The sequence below is a fragment of the Doryrhamphus excisus genome, linkage group LG21, assembly GCF_037039965.1.
Source record: "Doryrhamphus excisus strain RoL-2023G ecotype Guam linkage group LG21, RoL_Dexc_Guam_v1.1, whole genome shotgun sequence".
In the NCBI taxonomy this organism is placed as follows: domain Eukaryota; kingdom Metazoa; phylum Chordata; class Actinopteri; order Syngnathiformes; family Syngnathidae; genus Doryrhamphus; species Doryrhamphus excisus.
In genome coordinates this window covers 8,361,408-8,382,792 of record NC_136377.1, presented here as the reverse complement: position 1 = coordinate 8,382,792, position 21,385 = coordinate 8,361,408, and the positions used below count along the sequence as shown (strand labels likewise).

Here is a 21,385-nt window from a genome sequence, read left to right as displayed (position 1 = left end):
ATTGAGCATAGATAATTTTAATGTGAACTACTCAAACCAGGCAGTGTATCTTTCCAAAGAGCATTTATTATTTATAAGAATTAGTTGTCTGAGAAGGACAATGTGACCCCAAAGTCCTCCTTGTACAGGCCCCATGTTTTAGGTTTGTGTGGGTTGTCCAGTTCCTCTCTGGGTAAGAAGAGCCTACAGAGACACGATCACACACTAAGTTCCTTTGACACTCAATATGAATAGAAACATTTCTGGAGGTGAGGAGACTTACTTGTTGTCCACTATGAAGGACGTATTGAACCAAAAGTAGAAGGGGACATCTTCGTATCCTTTAGGAATACCCTGAGGAGGAAACGGGAGATACTGTAATACTATTTCTACTGTTCCACATTACATCTAATTGATCACATTTTTACCACTACATAATGTCATTTATCTCAAAATGTACTCACAGCACTGGACTCAAACATGACCTTGACATCCCCTTGAACCACAGGTCCATTGGGGAGGCTGATGATTGCTGCATTGTTGCCCACATCAGGGAAGACCTCAGGGGAAAAAAAAGCAAAGGTTGTTTCTCTTAGCCCGTTTGTAAGCCATCCACTTTGACTTGAGCAGGCTGAGACTTACTGAGCAGTTGTGCTGTGTGGCGCACACACACTCAAACACAAGCTCTTTCCTCACGATAATCTTCACCTTTAGGTCACTGCCGTCACCTCTTCCCACACCTGATGTGGGGGGGAAAGGCACAATGAAAAATACAAGATAACTTTCTGACAGTGAGCATTATCTTTGTAAATGACCTGCTATGGAGTGGATGCGGATGCTCTTCATCCTCAGGCTTTTTGGAGGAGGGAGCTGCCTGTTGAATTTAGTCTTCATCACCTCGTAATAGCCCACGTACCTGCTCTGTGGTTCACCCATAATACAGCATATTGTTTGTAAATGCATTTCAATTTTGCACTACGGTGACAGAACCAATGTTGTAATAGCGGCAACGGGCAAACTGCTGATGAGTTCACTGAAAACTGTATGGCAAGTTAAAGCCCTTGCAGAGGTAGATGAAGCTGCTGTGCTGACCGCTCATGTCAGGACAGTATATCAGGATGTCGCCTACAGCCACAGGGCTGCCCATGTTTTTTGAACCAGCGCTAATTCGAGACCTTAGTGGATATTTGCTTTTGTAGACAACTCAATGAGAGGCATTAATCAGACCATTTACTGTACAGTGAAACCTCAGTGTTTGTATGCCCCATTTTTGTACAACATCGTACGATACAAGCTAGTCTGTTTGCCTTGTAATGTACTAGTCAGAGAAAACAAGTGTAGACTCAATAGCCGTGAGGTCTGTATTGAGTGCGACTGCTAAACATCTTAGTTGCTAGTCTGGAGCAATAACATACCGCATAAAACATGTAATGTTCAATGCAGTTGTCTGCAGTCAGGGCCAGTAAAGCCTTCTCTGCTGGCCTAAACACCATCGCTGACCTTTTTTTGTCCAATCAGGTTTTAGTTGTGTGTCCCATATCAATATTAAAATATTCTAGTCAGTTAAGTCTCTAGTGAAGGACCAGGTAGCAAATGCACCGTACATAACTGGTACAATGTAAATAGGATGGCTCCAGTGTACACATTGTGCACAGTCTGGCTTCAAATGTAAACAACAGTTGTCTAAAGCTAAACAATACCAGTCCATTTCTTACTTGAGAGGGCGTCTCGACTCCTTGAAACTTGGAGCTTTGACTCTTGTCCGTCCTCCTCTCCCCAAAGTACTCCAGGCTATCCTGGTAAAGAATGAAAAGACCTCACTGGATTAAATCTCTTACTTTCTTGTCTTTTTAAGATGCGAGTCTTTACCTGTGCGTTCTCAAACTGGTCGCTGTCAATAAGCCAGGTGCACACCAGAGTGCCGGTACGACCTACAAAGCAGAGTTAGCACTGCTTTAGTTTGGTAATTGCACATAAAAAATATCCATAAATGAGGAATTACCTTTCCCTCCTTTGCAGTGAATAGCAATGACGTTTTTGGGATCGGCAGACATCCACTCTCTTACGCTAGCTGTGTATTTCAGCATGTCCCTGAAGCACACACAGGGTCAAAACGAGAACCTCCACCGATGGAGATAGTATCGTAACTTTTTCCAACAAACTCCCAAACTGATGCAGTTAAAAAAAAAAAAAGTTTCTCACTCTAAAGAAGGTACGTTGTGGTCGTCTATGAACACCCGTTCGACTCTGTAGTGGAAGAACTGGGGGTCGTAGCCTTTCTCACCTGCCAAAATACAACATCAAAATAGTTAGTGTCTGTCCGACTTGTATATAGAACATTTGTGTGTTTTGATGACAAATAATTGGAAGATGCCTGGTGGGGATACACTGGTGGTCTACAACCAAGCATTCCTAGTTGTGTCTCTGTAGCAGGGAGCGAGGAGACAACTTACTGCAAAGGTTGTAAACTCTGTAATGGCCTTCATGTTTGGTGTCCAGAAACCTTGCCACTTCCTGTGATCAAACCGTATACAGTAGTGTTATTTTGGACCACTTTTCTACAATGCGATACAGTTTGGTTCATCTGCTTATAAAATCCAGTAGCGGTAGGTTATGGGTTGGTTTGTACCCTTGGCCCCTTTTGATCATGACCTTGATGGAAACTATCAAGACGTACCCTGATTGGGTTCCTGTAGAAGGACTGCTTCCCAGATGAAGGGAAAGACATGGCGATGACTCGGTCTGAGACAGCAAGATGAAGTGAAAACAGAGAACGTCAACACGCTGCATGTTATGTCATGTTATATTGGTCCTACCTGTGACATAGGTGAGGTCAAGGTCAAAGCCATCCTTCTGATAGCGCCGTTTGTTCTCAGACACCTAAAGAAGAACACACACAATGTTTCCCTTGGGTCTACCAACTCTAGGTCTGCACATCCGCTTACCATCCTCCTGGTGACCTTCTCCAGCACTTTCTTCTGGGCCGCCAACCTGAACACTCTCACCAGAATTATAATCCTCAAGAAGCGCAGGAAGGTCACCACCCTAGGAGAGGAAATGACAACATACGAAATGTAGAAGTACAGGAAATTTCCTTTTGACAAATTGTCTCAGAGGAAAATCCCATCTAAATCTACCACCAAAAAAAAAGAAAAAACTCTGGTCATGGGTGTATGTGAATGACAGGAAGAAAAGCTCTGACTCTTTTGGGGAAAATCGCCACCATATAAATTTGTAGGCCCAGACTTTTTTCTCAAAAATACAAACCTATGAATTTTACTGTGATGTATTCCAAAGTAACATATGTATGTTCGAAATAAATTCACCATTAATATGATTTCCATGTTTTACCCCCATCGCTGATCTCACCAGCCAGTTTTCCAAGTTTTTCAACAGCTACTCAAGTTACAATTGTGTTGAAAGTCAACATTTTCTTTATCATGGCAGGTGGAAGTGTCAGGGATTTTTGCAGAAATATATATTTTACTTCAACAATTAATTCAGGTAGTGATGATTTTTATGTGTGTTTGTATTGTTATTTTAGATTTATTTGGTTCATAAAGTTTATGAAATGTCAACCTCTTCAAAGTGCTTAAAATTCCATCCTTTTAGCACTCGCAGGAACCCCATTAAAAAAAAGTAGGCTATCTAGTATATATTAGGATCGACCGGTATTTGCTTTCTTTACTTGAATAGGTATCGGCCGATACGCGCGTGGGTTCGCCGATGTATTTTTCCGCGGCATGATTTACAGGCAGGCATCCGCCGGGCAGCTTCGTGTTGCCGGAGGACCCTGCAACACACGCAGTCGCGGTAACCCTCCTCTACTGCAGGAGTGATGAATCACAACAAGGGTAAGCTTTCAACTTTTAATTAGCCTCTAAAGAGTTAAACCTAGTTGAAATATTGTCACCTGCTTTGGAATGGGAAACATGAACGCCAAGTGTATGCTAATATGGCTAATATGTACAGCTGTTACCAACACCGCTTTAATGTCAACGTTGGCAATTCAGTCCCATGGTGTTTGGAGGAGTTTCAATCAGCGAACGCCGGGCTGAGGTTAAACGCGTGTCGTTATGTAGGTGCGCGCGCACACACACACACAGAAGGAAATGGAGCAGCCGTGTCTGCTATCAGTGGTCTTTAGCGTGCACAACACGAACTTTATTGATGAGAGAAATGTTTTATATATCGTACTTGTGTCAGTGTGATGTGTTTGTTTGTGTGTGTGGAGGCGGGGGGTCATCACATCGATGCTCGATAAAACTTCAACTACGACAGAAATGTTTTGCACATGGTTTTTATTTATTATAAAATAAAACATGGTTTTTATTTATTATAAAAACCATGTATTTATTCCTTTTAAAGTTGATGTCATTTAAATGTGTGTTTAAGAAAGCTGAATCCTACTGTGTTCAGTGTTTACATTTCAATAAATATTTGATTAAACTGTAATATTTGTTATCATTGTCATTTTTTCATGTAAATTGAGGGATCAAAAGCGGTATCGGCCACAAATATCGGCACAAGCCAAAAAAAATGCATCGGCCTGAAAAAAATCCATATCTGTCGATCCCTAAGTATATGTGTATGTTACGCGCTAACGATGGATCTGCGCGATCGATCGATAGCGCTGCGCCCGAGATGGATCCATTGTTAGTGCACAAATCGATCGATTTCTGCGCTCACAATCGATGGTATATTACTGCCCCCGGGATGGATGTGTGTAGTTCGTTTAGATGCCAACAGATGGCAGCGCTGAGAATTGTTACTTAGAAGAATCAACAAGAAGTCCATGCATGCAAATTTAAAATCTTTGATTAATTGTCAAGCAGTTTGATTGATCCATCTCGGGTGCAGCGCTATCAATCGATCGCGCAGATCCATCGTTAGCGTGTAATATATATAAATATAGCACAAAGGCTACATTTCTTACATATGAAACCCTACAGATTACTGTAGTATGTTGAAAAAACTTTCTAAGTTAAAGTTTCTAACGGCAGACTCGTACAGAATTTGGCACAAATGTATATTTTATTTAAACAAGAGAACAGGTAGCAATTTTTTCAGTCATATTTTATATGACTGTTTTTCTTTTCCCCTTTTCTTATAAATTTGAATTTGATATTTGTTTATTTTTAATAGTTTATTTACTGGGAAGGAGCTGTAGAAAAAGATCCACACATTGTCTATTAAAAATACAAATATACATTTTTTTTTTTACATTTTAGATTACTTTAGAAACAAATTCCAAGTCAAAGTGCATATTATCAAATTTGAATCATTATTCAAATGATTTATTATCATTGTAAATTGAACACATTAAAATGCACCTTTAGCACCTGCAGGAGCCCCTAAAAACAACATTAATTATTTATGAAGGCTAAATGTACTATAAAAATAAAAATAATTCAATTTCTCGTATTGTGAGGGGCTTCATTCAACATTCAGGGTCAAAATTTTAGAAACAGCTCTCATTATGATCTGCAATATGATAATAAATATACCGAATTAAAACGGATCAGGTATACGTATATGTAAAGGCAGATGTTTTTTTTTTAATCAAAACCAATAAAGTATCCTGGGAATGTATTGAGGATGATTATAAGATCAGTCAATGAAGATGGCCTGTTGGTGTGGTGTACCTGGGAATGAGGCTGGCTCCTGATAGGTCAGTGAAGGTGTAGCTCATGGTGACCACCAGCGTGACGACCACAACGCAGGCGTCGATGATGTTCAGCTTGGAGCCAAAATACACTTTAAAACTTTACAAAAAAAGAAAAGAAATGTGTTTTGAAAGTATAGTCGTGGAAGCCATTTCATTTCCTGCACAACTTCCTTCTTTGGAACTTCCTCTCACACAGTGAGTTCTTCTCGACTACTTTACCCTTCCACGTAGATCCTGAGGAGAACGTCGGCCAGGAAGAAGAAGGAGATGATGAGGGACACAGTCTCCAGAGAATTGCCGACCTCTCTGCTCCTGGCTGGAAGGGAAATGTCCACGATGACGAGTACGATGTCAACCAGGATCAGTACCACTCCAAATACACTGAGGAAAAAATAAAATAGCAAATAGGATCCTGCAAAATACACGAGTACTAATACTTGCAGAATTCCAAAAGACACTGACCGGAATCCAAAGGACATAACAAAGGGGGTAATCTTCTTCCGGATGTTTCTGGAAAGAGATTTTTAAATTTTTTTTAAAAGAAAGCGAGGAAGTCTTTTTTCATGCATTTACTCATCAACAACCAGGTGGCCGGAGCGCGCCTCCACAAGCCCGGTGTGTGTGCACTGCTGTGGAAGCCTGCAGCCAGTCTCTGCCTGATAATACCACAAAAACACAGCATGGACACATTCATTTCTTATCACTGCCCTATCCCTGTGAAATATGTAAACCAGTTATTTCCAAAGTGCGGCCCGCAGGCCATTTGTGGACGCATTTTTTATGGCCCTGTGAATGGCACATTGTTGAAACAAAATAAAACAAAAAAAATTAAAGTGAAGTGAATTAAAACTAAAGAAAATGAATTTTTTCCAAACCTGACACCAGCAAAATGTACCAAGACACTTCCTGGCCATGTACAGGATGTAGTATGTCTATCTAAAAGCCTGTTACCATGTACGTTGTTTGACTTAATAAAATTGTCATTTGAGAAATTCCACATTGCTCCTACATTTCTCCTGTGCTCCTAAATGCCATCCATCCATTTTTTATACTGCTTATCCTCATTAAGGTCGCGGGGGTAAGCTGGAGCCTATCCCAGCTGTCTTTGAGTGAGAGGCGGGGTACACCCTGGACTGGTCGGTGCTCCTAAATGTTCAAATGTTGCTTGAGCTCCAAATTGTGGCACATTCTTTCCTAGCATGAAGACATTGTACTCACTGGTAGAGGGTGTCTGCTTCCACAGCATCATCCCTCCCATCATCAATCTCCACTTTGGCATCATCCATCTTTGCAACACTTCTAAAAAAAACAAAAACAAAAAACAATCACGTGATGACTAAGAAGTGGCACATAAAACGGTTGAAACATTAAACAGTGCAGTAAAAACACACAGACATGCATGAATAAAAAGGTTAATGTTTTCCGTGGAAGTCATGTGTTCTCACCCATTCACACCTGAATCCGAACCCGGGCTGAAGTGGACCGAGGACATGACTTAAAAAGTAGTTTGCTATGGACGTCAAGTGTCTACGTGAGGCAAGAGCAGCGTGCAAAGAGTTATTCCCAAAGTCAAACTAAGTAGCAGCAAGGAAACAAGGAGTACAGAGGTGCGTAAAAGTACAAAAATATTCCTTAATTGCCAGAAAAAAAAAGAGCAGAAAGCATGCAGGATTCTTCTTCTTCCTTCTCTGCTTACCGTTGGCCCTGACATTCGGGACAAGAACCGGGGATCGATCTTGTGACTTTTCACGGACACAAAGGAGGGTGGTTCAAAGGTTAAACGGACGGTTTCTGTTCTTGTCATCCACTCCGCCTTTTTTTTGCAAACGTAGCGTTTTTTTTGTTCTTGGGACTTCCTGGATTTTTTTTTTCTATCCTCACGTGCCTCCCCCTTCCCCTGCCCCTCCCCCTTGGCACATCTGGTTCTGATTAAAAGTACGCACGTGACCAGTTTTTACTAATCCTTCAATTAAGCATTCCAATGCACTTACTATTGTAATTGTGTCTTGTTATGTAAGCAGAATTTTTAAAAATATATTCATTTCTCAGATAAGAACAAATATGTTCTTATGTGTCAATGTTTGTATTTATTTAATAGCAGTGGTCACTGGTTGTAGGTGTGGACACACCATTAAAAAAACTGTATTTATTTATTTATTGTCAGATACAGTTCTCCCTACGGTGTGTGGGTTTCCTCCCACATTCCAAAAACATGCTAGGTTAATTAGTGACTCCAAATTGTCCATAGGTATGAATGTGAGTGTGAATGATTGTTCGTTTCTATGTTCCCAACCCAGCTGGGATAGGCTCCAGCATACCCCTGCCACTTTGGTGAGAATAAGTGGCATAGGGAATGGATGGATAGAAATTAATTGATGAATTTTTCTAATATTTATTTTATTTTTCCACAAATCTGTCTATACATGGGAATAGGAAGTCATATATTTTCATGGTAAGTCAATGATTTGCAAATATATATTTTTTAAAGGCAAGTTACATGAACTTTAAAAACAATTCTACCTGTTTTGCAATACTTGATAAAAAAAATAGTTTGGGTTCAGAATTTGGCATGGTGTTTCTTCTAATGTGGACCATGCAGAACCAGCCCAACCCCGCTATAAATAAATACTGCCAAAACCTTTAGAGGAACAGAACACAGAGCCTGGAGACAACAAGGGAACATTGCACAATGAAGGTCAAACATTTTCTATTCAGTCCGGAATTGTTGTAACTGTATGGAATACCATGTTTTTGATGATTTCAGATTTACAGTGGTTTAATCCTAGAAAGCATCTTGGTGTTTCTCCTGTTCTTGGGTTTCCCAAGCAAGACTTGCTCATCACATCAGCTCTCAGTAGGTATAATCTTACAGGTATCTCAACAAGTTACATTCTAAAATCAACCCTGTGTTTCCTTATTCAAAGGAATGTGGTCCAGAAGTAGCAGTTCTCAAGCGGAGTATCAAGAAACTGGAAAACAAACTCATCATTGGAGCTTGGCAGGTGGAATATTTGCAGAGGCACAAACACTTCCGTCTGAAAACACCTGCTCAGATGATGTCAACATCTGCGCCACACACTGATTCCAACAACAACAGCAGCAGCAGTGTTGGAACGTTGGCCAGCTCCAACATGACAACACTTCCACTAGCAGGAAGCTTGATCGTCCATGACAGAGGTACAAACACTCTATTGCAGGGGTCGGGAACCTTTTTGGCGAAGAGAGCCATGAAGGCCAGATATTTTAAAATGTGTATCTGTGAGAGCCATATACATTTTTTTAAACATTGAATGCAATAAAATGTGTGCATTTTTATGTAAGACCAACAGTTTTAGATAATGGGCTCTAATTACGTAGACCAGGCACACTACCCCACGCCAATGGGGTGTGGCCAGCACACTTTCGTGAGCAGCGCAGTGTCTAATAATAAATCAAATACTTGTTGCCATTAATACAACTTCTGCTGCTGCATAGTTTTGCACCGTACTCCGTAGACGTATTTCATTCTTTTGGCCATCTTCGTCAGAAGGCTTGGTTCTGCAGCTTTAGCTATTTGACTAAAGGAGGAAAGTTTACATTTACATGTTTTTTTGACATCTCAATGACCGAGGTAGACTACAGCATTACCCAGTAATAATCAAGTTTTGGTGTTTGACCTGGAAAATATCATCAGGAAAGATAGATATGGTTGGCCGTATTGCAGCAGAATATAGATGGACGAATTAAAATGCATAAGAAAGTTGTTGATTTTGAATATTATTTTTAACAGTCATTTCTGTGATGGTTTACTTTAAAATGTTAGCAAAAATAAATTTTTATTGTGGTAAGAAATGCTTGAGAGCCAGATACAGTCATCAAAAGAGCCCTACCTGGCTCCCGAGCCATAGGTTCTCTACCTCTGCTCTATTGGATCAATAGCTAGATATCAATCATAATCAGCTGTATTTCATGTTTTTAGACTGTTCCGAGTTGTTTGACAGAATGAAACCACCCAGTGGTTTTTACCGCATAAGACCCAAATCTCACCAGGAGCCCTTTTTGGTCTACTGCGACATGGACGACGGAGGAGGATGGACTGTTTTCCAGAGACGGCGACATGGAAAAGTTGACTTTGACAGGTGCTAAAAGAACAATCATTATGAGCATCATGATAGTGATAATAATATTAATAATAACAGCCATCATTTGTTCTCCAGGGACTGGGTAGACTACAGAGACGGATTTGGAGACTTCAAACTGTGGAATGACGAGTTCTGGTTGGGAAACGAGCACATGTATTCTCTGCTCTCCGAAGGTAAGCCATAACAGTGTAGTATGCTGACACCGTATGGACAAAAGTATTGGAACACCTGGCCATTGTATTGTTTGATGGATTGTGGTTAGGACATCCAACACACATAAAGGGCTTTCCAAAAACTGTTTCTACAATAGGAATTGCCTTAAATATCTTCATTTAAGACTGGAATTTGAACTAAGAATAAAAAGACCAGAATTAAATGAGATGTCTAGTCCCAAGTCTGATTGCCTAACAATCATTTAAGAGGTGTGTCTTCATACGTTTGTGCATTTTTGTGTCCACAAGGTAAGAACCTGATGAAGATCGACCTAATGGACTGGGAAGGAAAGAGAAGTCATGCTTTTTATGACCACTTCCACATCACCAACGAGGCCGTATGTAACACCATTCTACTCTATTTGATACAAGTGGAATGCTACGTGTTGTCAATAATTAGTCACAACCACGGAGTCAGATTATTATTTTTTTTGTCTCCTGCCTCGGTCTGACTTGGTTCTGTATCCATCACAGCAGCAAAGCACCACCCTTGGACAAAACGAGCCCCCTGCCCTGTTGTGTTACTGTGGATCTCTGTAAAAGAGGTTTTAAATTCCCATTCCAGGATCGATATCGCCTCCAGTACGGGATGTACAGCGGTCAAGCTGGGGATGCCCTGGCAGGTGGCGGGGGCATGGTGGAGCAGTGGTCCGCCTGCCTCAGTGGCATGCAGTTCAGCACCAGGGATCAGGTTAGCGTACAGCTTTAAAGTGGTGCTTTAATCCTATAATGTGTAGAAGTTTATACTGTCTTTAACAGGACAATGATCGATATACTCAAGGCAGCTGTGCTCAGGAGAATAATGCTGGTTGGTGGTACAACAGGTGAGACCTGATTATGCATTATGCATGTGACTATTTGAGGAAATATAGTTCTATGGTATTGCATTATACCACCCAGCACAAAAATAATCCAAATGATGCTTGTCAAGCCATTATCGTCCAATAAATGCTGTTGTTTGTTTTCATTAACAGATGCCATGTTGCCAACCTGAATGGGAAGTTCTACCGCAGAGGGAGGTATAAGGGTCAGTTTGACAATGGTGTGGTGTGGGGCACCTGGAGGGGCCTTTGGTATTCGCTTCGTCACACCACCATGAAGGTGCGCCCTCTGCTTTTCTTGGACGCCATGGGCAGTGGTGGCGGGGATATTTAAATACACAAAGCATCGCATATGTCATTCATCTCGAAGACAGACGACTGTTTCATTATTCTCTGACAATATCTCTTTTCTTTTTTGCAAATAATCACTCAATACCAAAATGTATGTAATGTAACTCTGAATAAAAACAACTTGCATCTCATTTAGAACTTACGTTGATGCACTCTAAACCCATTTATAGCACAGCATTATTGATGTCAATGCTCACAATGCTTCCCTGAGGAGAGGTCGAGGTCCATCATCCTCCCCTCCACCCCACTCAACCTGTAAGCAGAACGCTCAGCACTGGCGCAGCCTGCAGAACCAGGCAGTGAGTGGCACTGGTCTTTCCTGTGCTCTAATGACGACACACTGAAGGTGGAGCTGCGCTGACGCCCTTTAGCTCCAGAGCAGGACTGAGCCTCCTTCAGTTTTCTTGCCAGCATGTTCCTCTGGATAGGTGATGGACCACGGCGGTTCCAGTTTTGCTCGGCCCGTTCCACACTGAGCAGGTTCACTCCGTGAGGACTGGTAAGACTTGTGGCTGGACCACCAATTCCTGAGATTCCCATCTGCCCCTCTGTGGTGCCACTGCAGTCCAGATGTTCCTCAGAAGTGTTGGTTCCTGTATGCTTCATTTCATTAGTGTGAGAAGGAATGGAGGATTCTATCCAGGGCTTCCTTTGGTTGCATCCCTGGGCTCTGGGATGGGTCCATTTTGGGGTGTCGTGCTCTGGAATGGGGTAGGACCTAAATGACGGCCTCTCTCTTCTCTCTTTGGTCCAAGAGTTTCCTTCAGGGAGAGTCCGAGATCCCACCTGAACAGCAAATAAGAATGTAATGTGACAAACCAGTCAAGATGTATATCAAGGTAATCTGCATAATTAACCTGAGTCATGCTCCGCTCTCTGAATGCTCCGCAGTGTCCTGGAGAGGAAATTTGGGGTTTTGCGTCTGTAAAACTGGAAGTCCTACGGAAATGTGGTTTCTTCTGAGAAGAGTTTCCCACTAATCCACTCTTCTGTACCATCTCCACCCAGTCAGCAGTTCGGTTGAGCCACCTGGAGCTGCCCTCATTTATGTGACCAGAAACCGGGGGCCCCAAGATGAGCTCCACCCTCGGCGTCAGTGGCTCCCGTGTGATTCTGGAAGCCTGGAACGGTATCTCAGAAAAGGACTGGTTTTGTTCGCCGTGGAGGCCTGGCAGCCCGGTGGATGTCGGAATAACAGAGCTGCTGGGTGAAGTGGACGTCCCTACCATGGTGTCATGAACTGGGCTTGAGGAGACGTGGTAGACCTGTGTGGCCTCCTTTAATCCCTTCTTCTTCATTTCTTTTAACTGCTGCTGAGCTAAGCGATACCTGGGGAGACACTGCATATTTCACACCAATACATCAACAAAGTGCAACAAAGTAACACATGATTCTAATACCTACCCAAAAATGGGTGGCAACACCTTCTGACCTGTGGGAGACAGCCTCTCTGGGTCCTGAGAAAGATGTGTGATTGTCTGTGGAACAGATCCCCTGTCCACGCCAGCCGGCACTGCCTGTCCTGGGCTATCAACAAAACTCGGCCTCTGAAGGCTGTTACCGCAAATGGAAGCCTCGTCCGAGAGTTTGCGCCCGCCAGGGGAATGCATAGAGCCCCTGCGGACGGAGCTACACTGAGGGGTCCGGCAGAGCTTCCTCCACACGGTTATGACGATAGTGGCTAGAATGACAGCAAGGCACAGGGATATACCAGCCACCACCACCATGTTACCACCGAGGGGTACAACTCCAGCAAGAACAGGGGGGAGTGATGGGGAAGGTCCTGGAAACACTGAAGGGGAAGAAAGCAGACAACAGTAATTAGCATGTGTTGCTTTTTCTTTGGCTTTTTTGTAAACACACACAGAATAGAATACAGTGTTGCCAAATAAAAGAAAGTGTGGTCATGACCTGAAAATGAAATGGAATGCAACATAAAGTGGAAGAGTAGTGTTGTGTTGTGAGTTTTTTGGGGTTTTTTTCCCACAAGAATCACCTTGTTTGTTAGGAGCAAGTGGAAGCACCTGTGGTGTCCACTACCAGCTGAAGGTCTGAGTAATCAGCAGGGCTGGGCGGGTATATAAGGAGCATTTGCTGCTCAGTTTTGTTTTGTTTTTTTTATTTCTTTGTTGTGTGTGTGAGATTCAACACCCTCAGTTGACTCTCTTTGTATTTGTGAGAATAAATTGTGCTGTGTGGGGATTTTGTGTTTAGGTCTTCATCTTTTCTTTAACTGTTATTTTTTTGTTCATTGTTGATTTTGATAGACTTAGTGGGTGGCAGGAAGTTTTGATTTACATGCAGTTTTGGTTGGTTTACCCCTTAGCAACCTTTATTTCACCAGTTTGTGTTCTACTTGTTGTAAATGTTGAAAAATCGATAACAATAACCCTAATAATTATAATAATTCCCTTTTCACCGTTAAAACACACAAAACATTAGATTTTTCAGTATGTGTCACTCATATGATATGCCTGATCTCGCTAGTGAAATGCTATGTGCAAAAGAGACTTACCTGCACAGTCTTCCAGCGAGCAGATAGACTGTTCCTTCACCATGCCCGTGCAGTGCTTGCCTTCAACACCAGAGGGCAGCAAACACTCCCTCACACGTTCCCTGACCCCCTCGCCACAGCTCACACTGCACACACTCCACTGCTTCCAGGGCCCCCAGAACTCTTCAAAATAAAAAAAAATGTTCTAAATTGAGAATTTGCAACACAACAATATAAAGCTGTACCATTACCCACCTTCACTCCTGTGCACCACCAGGCAAGTCTGAGCTGGACTTGGGGAGCGGCTGTAGTTGAACACAAAGCGGAAGCAGTACTTACTCCTTCCAGGGTAAAACAAAGAGCAGTTGAATTCTGTCTCATTCTCTCCCTGTGTGAGCCAGTTAAAAGCCAGCGGAGGAGATGACGGCTCCTCCTGCCCGAATCCTAGCACTGCTGTTCCACCTGCTCCCATCCCAGAGGAAACAGCAACCCCTCTTCCAACGACGGCGTCTTTATAGAGCAACACTTTCCCATTAATGTGTGCACAAGGTGGCGTTACAAGTGTAACACTCACTGTGCCCTCACAACCGCTCCTGTAGGCATTCACGTTTCCCACGAGCAGCTTATAGGAGAAGATTTGGGACAAGTAGAGAGGCCCGGAGCTCTTTACCTCCTGTGAGGAGTGAACAGAGCGTAGGGCCACTTGGATGAAGTCTCGCTCCATAAAAGGAAAGGCACAGGGCAGCTTGATCATTTGGGAACGAAGAAGTTGGATTGGATGTTGTGTGCGGGCTTGCACCTTGTTGATGCCTTTTCGTCCTATCTGGTTGTACTCCATATAGCTGACTTCTAAGAGGAGAGCGGGATCAAGGATTACTGAACAAGGCTGGAAGTATTCATTGGTGGTGATTCCAATCTGGAGAGAGAAAGAGGAATGTAACATTTGCATTGAAAACTTAAGTTTTACTTAGTTTGTGCTGACCTGAAAAGACCCTGTGTTGTTTGCATCCCGCTCAACAGCGATGTGAAATGTAGGCCACTGCACCTGCAGTTCAGAACTCCACCACCAGGTGTTCTCCAAAAGCCCCGTCGCATTGGAGTCCATCTCCTCCAGGGTGCTGCTCTGCCTCAACAGGAAGCGGAACGTTCCCGCATACAGGAAGCAAGAACAGTTGAACTCCACCCGACCTGCAGACTGGTTGTTGGGAAGAGTCCTCGTCAGGAGGGTGGAGTTGGTGTCCATGTTGATGAGCGACAGGCTCATTTGGCGGATGAGGCTGCTGTTGCTTTTTGTGCTGAAGTCCACAAACACGCTGGCATTGCTAAGGGCAACATGGAAGGAGGGCCAGATGTTGAGCCCCGCCAAAGCTAGACGTGGATGAAATAGCAGGTTATTGAGGAATGTCTGTTGTATTTTAACCACTATAGCAAACATGAGACGTTGCTGTTTCGCTGTTGTTCAGCCATTTTTGTTCCATCGAGTTACCAGAAAAAAAGATCAGACTTTTGTGATACAAGTTGTAATATAACATCATAAATGTATACCTAATACCTCAAGATTCATAATCTATCCAACTCACAGGTATGGCATATCAACATGCTGATGAGACAGTATGAAGGTTGGCCACAATAAAAGGCCACTCCAAATGTGCACTCTGTTGGGGGACGCGGGGGTCCGAAAACCAGTCAGTGTCCGTTATGGCCACCATTTTCCTCAAATACTGTATACCAGAGCATCAAAATGATGCTCCGTGTATTCAAAATGCCATCACACCAATGCACCTATGTTGGTTACCCACTGCCAATCCTGCCACTCCATCCACAACACAGGTACATTTTACTGCATAGATGACGTTATGAATGCACATAAATGCAATGACGAGAGCCTGAGGCCCGTTGTTGTGTCATTCATTCACAAGCATCACCTCATCTTGCAGTATGATAAAGCACGGCCTCATCTGTATACACAATTCCTAGAAGCTGAAAACATTTCAGTACTTGCATGGCCAGCATACTCAATTGAGCATGTTTGAGCATGTTTGAGATGCTATGGATTAGCATATACGGTATTTGAGGAGGTCATTGGTGGTCACAGCAGATACTGGCTGGTTTTCGGAGCCCTCCGGACCATCCCCAATACAGTTAAACTGTGCATTGTATAGTGGACTTTTATTGGGGCCTGCCTACTTTCCTCAAACCTCTTCCTATCCCAATTCTTCTTCTGTACATTCTTTGACATCTTTGTTCCACCACCATGTTTCCTTGTCACCTTCCCTCTGTCTAGATGACACACCTAGCACCTTCCTTCCTGTATCCCTGATCACTTTTGCTTTGTTTGCCCAATCATCTGGTAGATAGATCATCATGACCGAGCCTCTCTCAGCTTTCCCCAATGTAATTCTTTACCAATGTGACATAATTTATTCAATTTCTTAATTTTTATAGACCTTATTTTCTTTTACAATTGTTTTTGTCCTATTTTTGTCCTAATACTCCACTGCAGGCTTCTACTGTAACCCCGAACCTCCAAAAAACAAGTCACTATGGTAGTATGGTATTTTCTATGTCACTATTCTCACAAGGGCCGCAGGTATGCTGGAGCCTATGGCACTATCAATTCAAGAGCAATACATACATATATGCTTTTCCTCCTCCAGTATATCAACATGACAGCCACTCTAGAGTTCACAGAGTGTGCATTATCCTGTATTATCTTTATTATCATCATAATACACATATTACTGTAATTTTATAATTCTTGTAGACTGTGTGAGACATACCGCATCCCATGAGCCCCAACAACAACGACAGCAGGGAGACAGCCTGTAGCATTCCGATGTTTTGTTTTGCTCCTACACTTCATGTCCGCCTTCTACCATCCTTGACCTCTACAAATCAAGATATACATCACAGTTACAATCATCATAAAAAAGGCAATTGACAAACACTCCTAGTTTGTTTTAATTATTCCCCATACAATTAAAAAAAGGAGGAATAAAGGTGTAATGTAAGAAGAAAAGTTTAAATGTGAATGCTAATTCAATACCCCAAACCCCTAGCAATACAATAACAATGCTTCCCAGAATTCAAACAAACATAATGCTACATTATTATATCTCACTGAAACAAATTTCAGGTAAATGGTTACTAATTGTAGCTTTGGTTTATTAGTTATTAAATAAAAGTTAATTCATCAAAAACATCAGAATAAACCTTCCTTTACGTGTACTCGTGCACACGCTAATTGTGTAGCAAAACAATAATTTCACATTAACAATACGTGTGTATTAAAACTTGGTATACTCACGTTTCCTGACTCATTTCGGACACATTCCTCCGCTTTCCTCGGTGTTTTTTGGTCCATTTTGAGATTAAATGTATTGTTTAAAGTCGGTCTTTAATCCACTGTGTGTTTCTGGAGTGGAGATGTTCTCGCACACGCAGTGTCGCGCGCTGCTGCTGTGCGCGTGGTTGACAAAGGTGACGTCACTCGTCTATTCCAATTGCTTTAGTTTGTAGTTCCTACAGCACAGTTAGCGTAGTTGCTAAGTATAGGGAAATGACATAGACTTTTTAACATTACATTACTCTTCAAGTTGTGAAATGTGGAATCAATTATTGAAATGTATTGCTTATTATTGCTGAATTTGGCATAATCTATGTTATTGTATGGTTATTGTCGCTTGATGTCTTCCAGCTGCATCAAGTCGTTGTTGATGTTTATCAAGCATATATTATAATTGTATATAATTAAATATGAATTAGTTACATTCTCACTGTAAATTATTCATTCATTCATTTTCTACCTCTTATCCTCACGAGGTTGTGAGGGTCAATGTAAATTATCTTTAATAAATTGCAATAGTTTGTAATAAACCATTTCAAACACCTCAACATGAGTAATATTACAAATGTCCACTTACAAATATCATTTGAAAGTTTGTATAGTTCAAGGAAGAATGCAATTTGAATAATTTCTACAACTGTAATTAATTTCAACAAACAGTAAATAGCATATTAGCTTAGCATAAGAATGATCTGTTAAATTTTCCACATACGGTTAATTAAGGTTTTTTCTTTTAACGTTTCCTGCATGTAAAAAGCTGAAGAACTGGACGATACTCACAAAGGACAAGTTTGTAAAATATGCAGTGATAATCATATTCATTCCCGAGTCATGCTGGTTAAAGTGGATTGGATTGGATTATGCACTACAGTACTAACCAAAGTGTGGCCTCCAGATTTTTTAATTTACCTCCAAATCCTGAACGCTTCTCTTGAGATGCATTTGTCTATCACATGTTTATTGTAAATTCCAGCAGGAGGAACAGTCAGTCTGCATTAGAGTTCTGATACATTTCTCTATCTAATAATCCATGATTGATGCAGACACCTCAAAAGAGGTTTGGGTAGAACCTCAAACCCTCCACAGAGTCATCTCGACACAGGTGGCCCATTTTCTCGGCCAGCAGCAACCTACAATAAAAACAACGAGGAGAATAAAGTGAACAAAGGGCACAATATGGAACAAACAATAAGAAAAGAAACACCCTGAAGGTCATAATGTAAATTAATCTGTTCCGCTGTTCCACTGTAATATGAATATGTCAAAACACAATTTTAACGCATGAAGAGGACTTCCTTGCTGTCATATAAGTGTAGAAATTACCTAAGGTTAGCAGTCCCTTTGCAAGGTTGGTCCTTCTTTTGGAATAAGTGTGGCAAACAAGCCCAAGAAATAGCAAAACACACACATGGTGGTAATATTATATTTATATTTTTATAATATTTTGATGCTTGCTGAACAGAAGTCTTGGGGTTTATTCTTCCCTGAATTGTATGACCACTGAGTTGTACATTAGACGCTTACCGCTCTTTGGACAGAAGAACTGATAGACCCAACAGTTTTGCAAACTCCTCTGCTGTTAAAGAACCTTTCTCTGACACCTGATGAGTGAAAAGCAACGTGAGGCGTAGTGAATGTGCAGCTTGACTCCTTTCCACATATACTTTTCAAGGATGTGTGGACTATCTGGGACAACAGTGGAGCTTACATTGTCCAGTGCTGAGGCGATCATTTCCTCTTCGCTGTGAGATTGCAGCTGCACCACCATCACACCACTGTCAAACACACGCAGCCTACAAAGACCACAAGCATGCGTCTCAAGCTAGAAATGATTTAAGACCTTTTGTCATACTTGTAGTAAAAAGGTAGCAATTTAAGTGTGGAAGACAAACAAAGGGAGTCTTTGAGGCAAAATCCTGAGCGGTAACAGGAAGTGTCCAACACTTTCAAAAACAGGAAGCGAGGCAGGAAAAGCCCGGCGGGTTCTCTAACCCCGCCCCTATATTCTGTTAATACACATCCTGTAAAACACACAGCATGCAAAGCAATATTTTTTAATTGAACTCACCTCAACGGGAGATTCAAGGATTCAAACATCTTGCATGCATTCAACAAATCTTCCGGGGATAAAAGCTAAAGAAATGGAGATGAAGCACAATCTCTATTGAATTCAAACGTCATAATTGGTTGTATTGATAGCATTACCTCCATGCCTCGAGCTCTGTTGACCAGACAGTACACCTCGGTGAGCGCCATCATGCCTCCACGCTCCTGAGATGGTAATGTGATAAATGAAGTAAAGATAGAGATAAGAGTAGTATCTAATGCTTACCTCCAGAGGGGCCTGGAGCATATCTCCTAGTTGTTTAGCCAGCTGCATGTGGTAATGTGTGCCAGAGCCGTGTGTTTCCCTGGTGACAGGGTTAGCAATACCCATGCTCAGCAGGTAGGACTTGAAGCGGATTGTCTATAAAGCAGGAAATAATATTAAATGATTGTGTGTGTCTACATCATGTTCAACTTGTTCAACAATCTCCAGTTCGCACCTCATCCTCTGTTATGTCCCCTTGTTTGTCTTTTATTTTGTTTGCTATAGATTTAGACAGCTCCACCATCTCTTTGGCCTGAAATCATCAAAAGAGGCCATTATCATGAGTGGGGGAAAATCTAAATAAAAACTGAGTCAACAAACAGCCAGTATAGTCTAAATAGCTAGCAACGCAGGCGAGTACCTCACAGTGAACATTTCCTAATACTGCAAATATTGAGTCACTTTTGTAAAATACTGTATGTTATCCAAATAGGAATAAGAAAAAGACAAATGTAGTATTCTTTACCTTCACCATAAGCTTACTGAGATCCTCAAATGCCTAAAACAAAAGAAAACAAACAACAAACACAAAACAGCCATAATAAAAAAAAATCTTAAATAGTACTGTTTTTTCTGTGCCAATATTTGTTTATATTGGTAATATTAAGAAGAATTCACATCCAATGTATTTCTTTACATTTGGACGTAGCCCTTTCATTTTACAATACCTCTGAGATGTTTTTGTCCGTTTCTTTCCTCCTCTCCTCTATCTTACGCTCAATGCCTACAATCCCCACCGCGCGCGTTCTTCCTGACTGTAAGGATCACAATGGAAGGGAAACAAAACAAAACAGTGAGCAGGGAACAAGTTGTAGTCAGCAATTAGACGTGTGCAAATACATTTTCTGCTAAATTACTGTTGATGAATGTCATCACTGTATTTGTCTGGAAATATTGGCCGAATTCCAACCAGGCCATGCTTCATATGTCAAGAACTAAACATATGACTGGTACTGACACCGAGTTTTGTGGTACAAGTAATTCAACAGTAGAAGCAATACTGCCATCCTGTGGGACATCATTTGAATTGAATGTCAGGACATCACTGCACACCTACTGTACACCGACATTTAATTGTACTGTAGAAAATGATAAAAAGGAATGGGAAAGACAAGGAGTCCTAACCTGTGACGAGATTCCTGTTGAGATGGATTGTGAAACAGGAGTGTTCTCCCATCTTTTCTGAGTCATTTCCTCTGTTAGCCTCCTGAAAAACTGTAAATAAACAGCACTGTTGCTGTTCTCAGTGGCAAAGGGTAAAATAAAACACTGTGGCATTACCTCAATCTGACCATGTTCTTTAAAAGACAGCTTGATGTAAGAAAACTTGCTGTGTTGGTAAGGACCTTGCTCCTTGTTGGATGGTGCAGGGTGCAGATGAATAACAATTTTTGCACTACAACAAATGGTAGTAAAGTATACAGTTGTAAACAAAATAAATGCTTGTCATTATTAATACTAATTTACTTCACTGACCTCTTCCCTATCCCTGCAGCCTGTTCCTCAAAGAAGATGATCTGCGATAGTGGCATGGAAATGCAGCATTCCTGAGAAATGTAAGCAGTCTGTAGTATACGTATGTTGACGTACAAACAAGTTAATGAACAGACAAGTACTCACGTGATTTTTTGCGTCCCTCCAAATCAAGTGATGGGTACTCAATAAGACAATTCCAACATCCAGTTTAGCCTAGGGTAAAGCAGAAAAAAATCATAACACGCCAAATTTGACATATTGCTAGAGCTACACGTATCATAGGGCGAACAGACAAAATTATACCTTTTCGTCACCGTCATACAATCTGACGCCTCGTTGTTGTATTACCAACGTCTCGTTAATTTCTAAAAGACCATTTGACCACGAAAAGCGATCCATTTTAGTGGCATTGAGAACAGATTGTTCTCAACGAAGAAACACTACGGCGTCTCTGCCTATGTTTACTTCCTATATGTTGCTTTAAAATGGCCAAGGCGTTGCCTGTCGAAAAAAAATATGTTTTAGAGTAAAATTAGCTCATAAAAA

The 21,385-nt window shown here is 41.6% G+C and overlaps 3 protein-coding genes across 3 annotated transcripts; 1 reads left to right on the top strand and 2 right to left on the bottom strand.

Annotated features, from left to right (window-relative positions):
* Window positions 1-44: 44 nt before the first annotated feature.
* Window positions 45-17,079, bottom strand: tpte (transmembrane phosphatase with tensin homology). The gene is made up of 27 exons (XM_078787940.1): window positions 16,954-17,079; window positions 16,427-16,534; window positions 14,629-15,014; window positions 13,902-14,562; window positions 13,668-13,829; window positions 12,557-12,944; window positions 12,010-12,481; window positions 11,350-11,938; window positions 9,674-9,768; window positions 8,737-8,855; window positions 7,093-7,119; window positions 6,866-6,946; window positions 5,867-6,157; window positions 5,625-5,744; window positions 2,925-3,024; window positions 2,796-2,859; window positions 2,657-2,721; window positions 2,433-2,493; window positions 2,182-2,263; window positions 1,982-2,070; window positions 1,849-1,910; window positions 1,695-1,775; window positions 795-900; window positions 622-719; window positions 444-539; window positions 263-333; window positions 45-183 (listed from the first exon to the last, which is right to left on the bottom strand). The coding sequence occupies exons 2-27, from the start codon at window positions 16,476-16,478 to the stop codon at window positions 81-83; spliced, it is 4,521 nt and encodes a 1,506-aa protein (XP_078644066.1). The 5' UTR covers window positions 16,479-16,534; window positions 16,954-17,079; the 3' UTR covers window positions 45-80.
* fgl1b (fibrinogen like 1B) lies at window positions 8,193-11,336 on the top strand. Its single transcript, XM_078787637.1, has 8 exons — window positions 8,193-8,501; window positions 8,572-8,824; window positions 9,606-9,765; window positions 9,844-9,941; window positions 10,230-10,318; window positions 10,546-10,671; window positions 10,740-10,804; window positions 10,955-11,336. The coding sequence occupies exons 2-8, from the start codon at window positions 8,701-8,703 to the stop codon at window positions 11,133-11,135; spliced, it is 843 nt and encodes a 280-aa protein (XP_078643763.1). The 5' UTR covers window positions 8,193-8,501; window positions 8,572-8,700; the 3' UTR covers window positions 11,136-11,336.
* Window positions 17,080-17,929: 850 nt separating the features above from the next.
* On the bottom strand, window positions 17,930-21,320 carry vps36 (vacuolar protein sorting 36 homolog). The gene is made up of 14 exons (XM_058087814.2): window positions 21,143-21,320; window positions 20,984-21,052; window positions 20,840-20,910; window positions 20,645-20,759; window positions 20,489-20,578; window positions 20,032-20,118; window positions 19,830-19,862; window positions 19,539-19,616; window positions 19,325-19,459; window positions 19,198-19,263; window positions 19,061-19,125; window positions 18,701-18,785; window positions 18,517-18,593; window positions 17,930-18,122 (listed from the first exon to the last, which is right to left on the bottom strand). The coding sequence occupies exons 1-14, from the start codon at window positions 21,236-21,238 to the stop codon at window positions 18,041-18,043; spliced, it is 1,149 nt and encodes a 382-aa protein (XP_057943797.2). The 5' UTR covers window positions 21,239-21,320; the 3' UTR covers window positions 17,930-18,040.
* Window positions 21,321-21,385: the final 65 nt, after the last annotated feature.

Excerpts from the sequence above, each read along its gene's own strand:
- fgl1b (XM_078787637.1), top strand. The coding sequence starts at position 8,701 with ATGATGTCAACATCTGCGCCACACACTGATTCCAACAACAACAGCAGC. Across the intron at positions 9,942-10,229 it reads GTATTCTCTGCTCTCCGAAG|GTAAGAACCTGATGAAGATC; the intron begins GTAAGCCATAAC and ends TGTGTCCACAAG. Across the intron at positions 10,672-10,739 it reads AGTTCAGCACCAGGGATCAG|GACAATGATCGATATACTCA; the intron begins GTTAGCGTACAG and ends TGTCTTTAACAG.
- tpte (XM_078787940.1), bottom strand. The coding sequence starts at position 16,478 with ATGCTACAGGCTGTCTCCCTGCTGTCGTTGTTGTTGGGGCTCATGGGA. Across the intron at positions 9,769-11,349 it reads CCTCTCCTCAGGGAAGCATT|CACCTGTCAAAGTCAACTTT; the intron begins GTGAGCATTGAC and ends TTGTTCTTTTAG. Across the intron at positions 334-443 it reads TCATGTTTGAGTCCAGTGCT|GGTATTCCTAAAGGATACGA; the intron begins GTGAGTACATTT and ends TTTCCTCCTCAG.
- vps36 (XM_058087814.2), bottom strand. The coding sequence starts at position 21,238 with ATGGATCGCTTTTCGTGGTCAAATGGTCTTTTAGAAATTAACGAGACG. Across the intron at positions 20,579-20,644 it reads AAGAACATGGTCAGATTGAG|TTTTTCAGGAGGCTAACAGA; the intron begins GTAATGCCACAG and ends GTTTATTTACAG. Across the intron at positions 20,119-20,488 it reads CAACAGGAATCTCGTCACAG|TCAGGAAGAACGCGCGCGGT; the intron begins GTTAGGACTCCT and ends TGATCCTTACAG.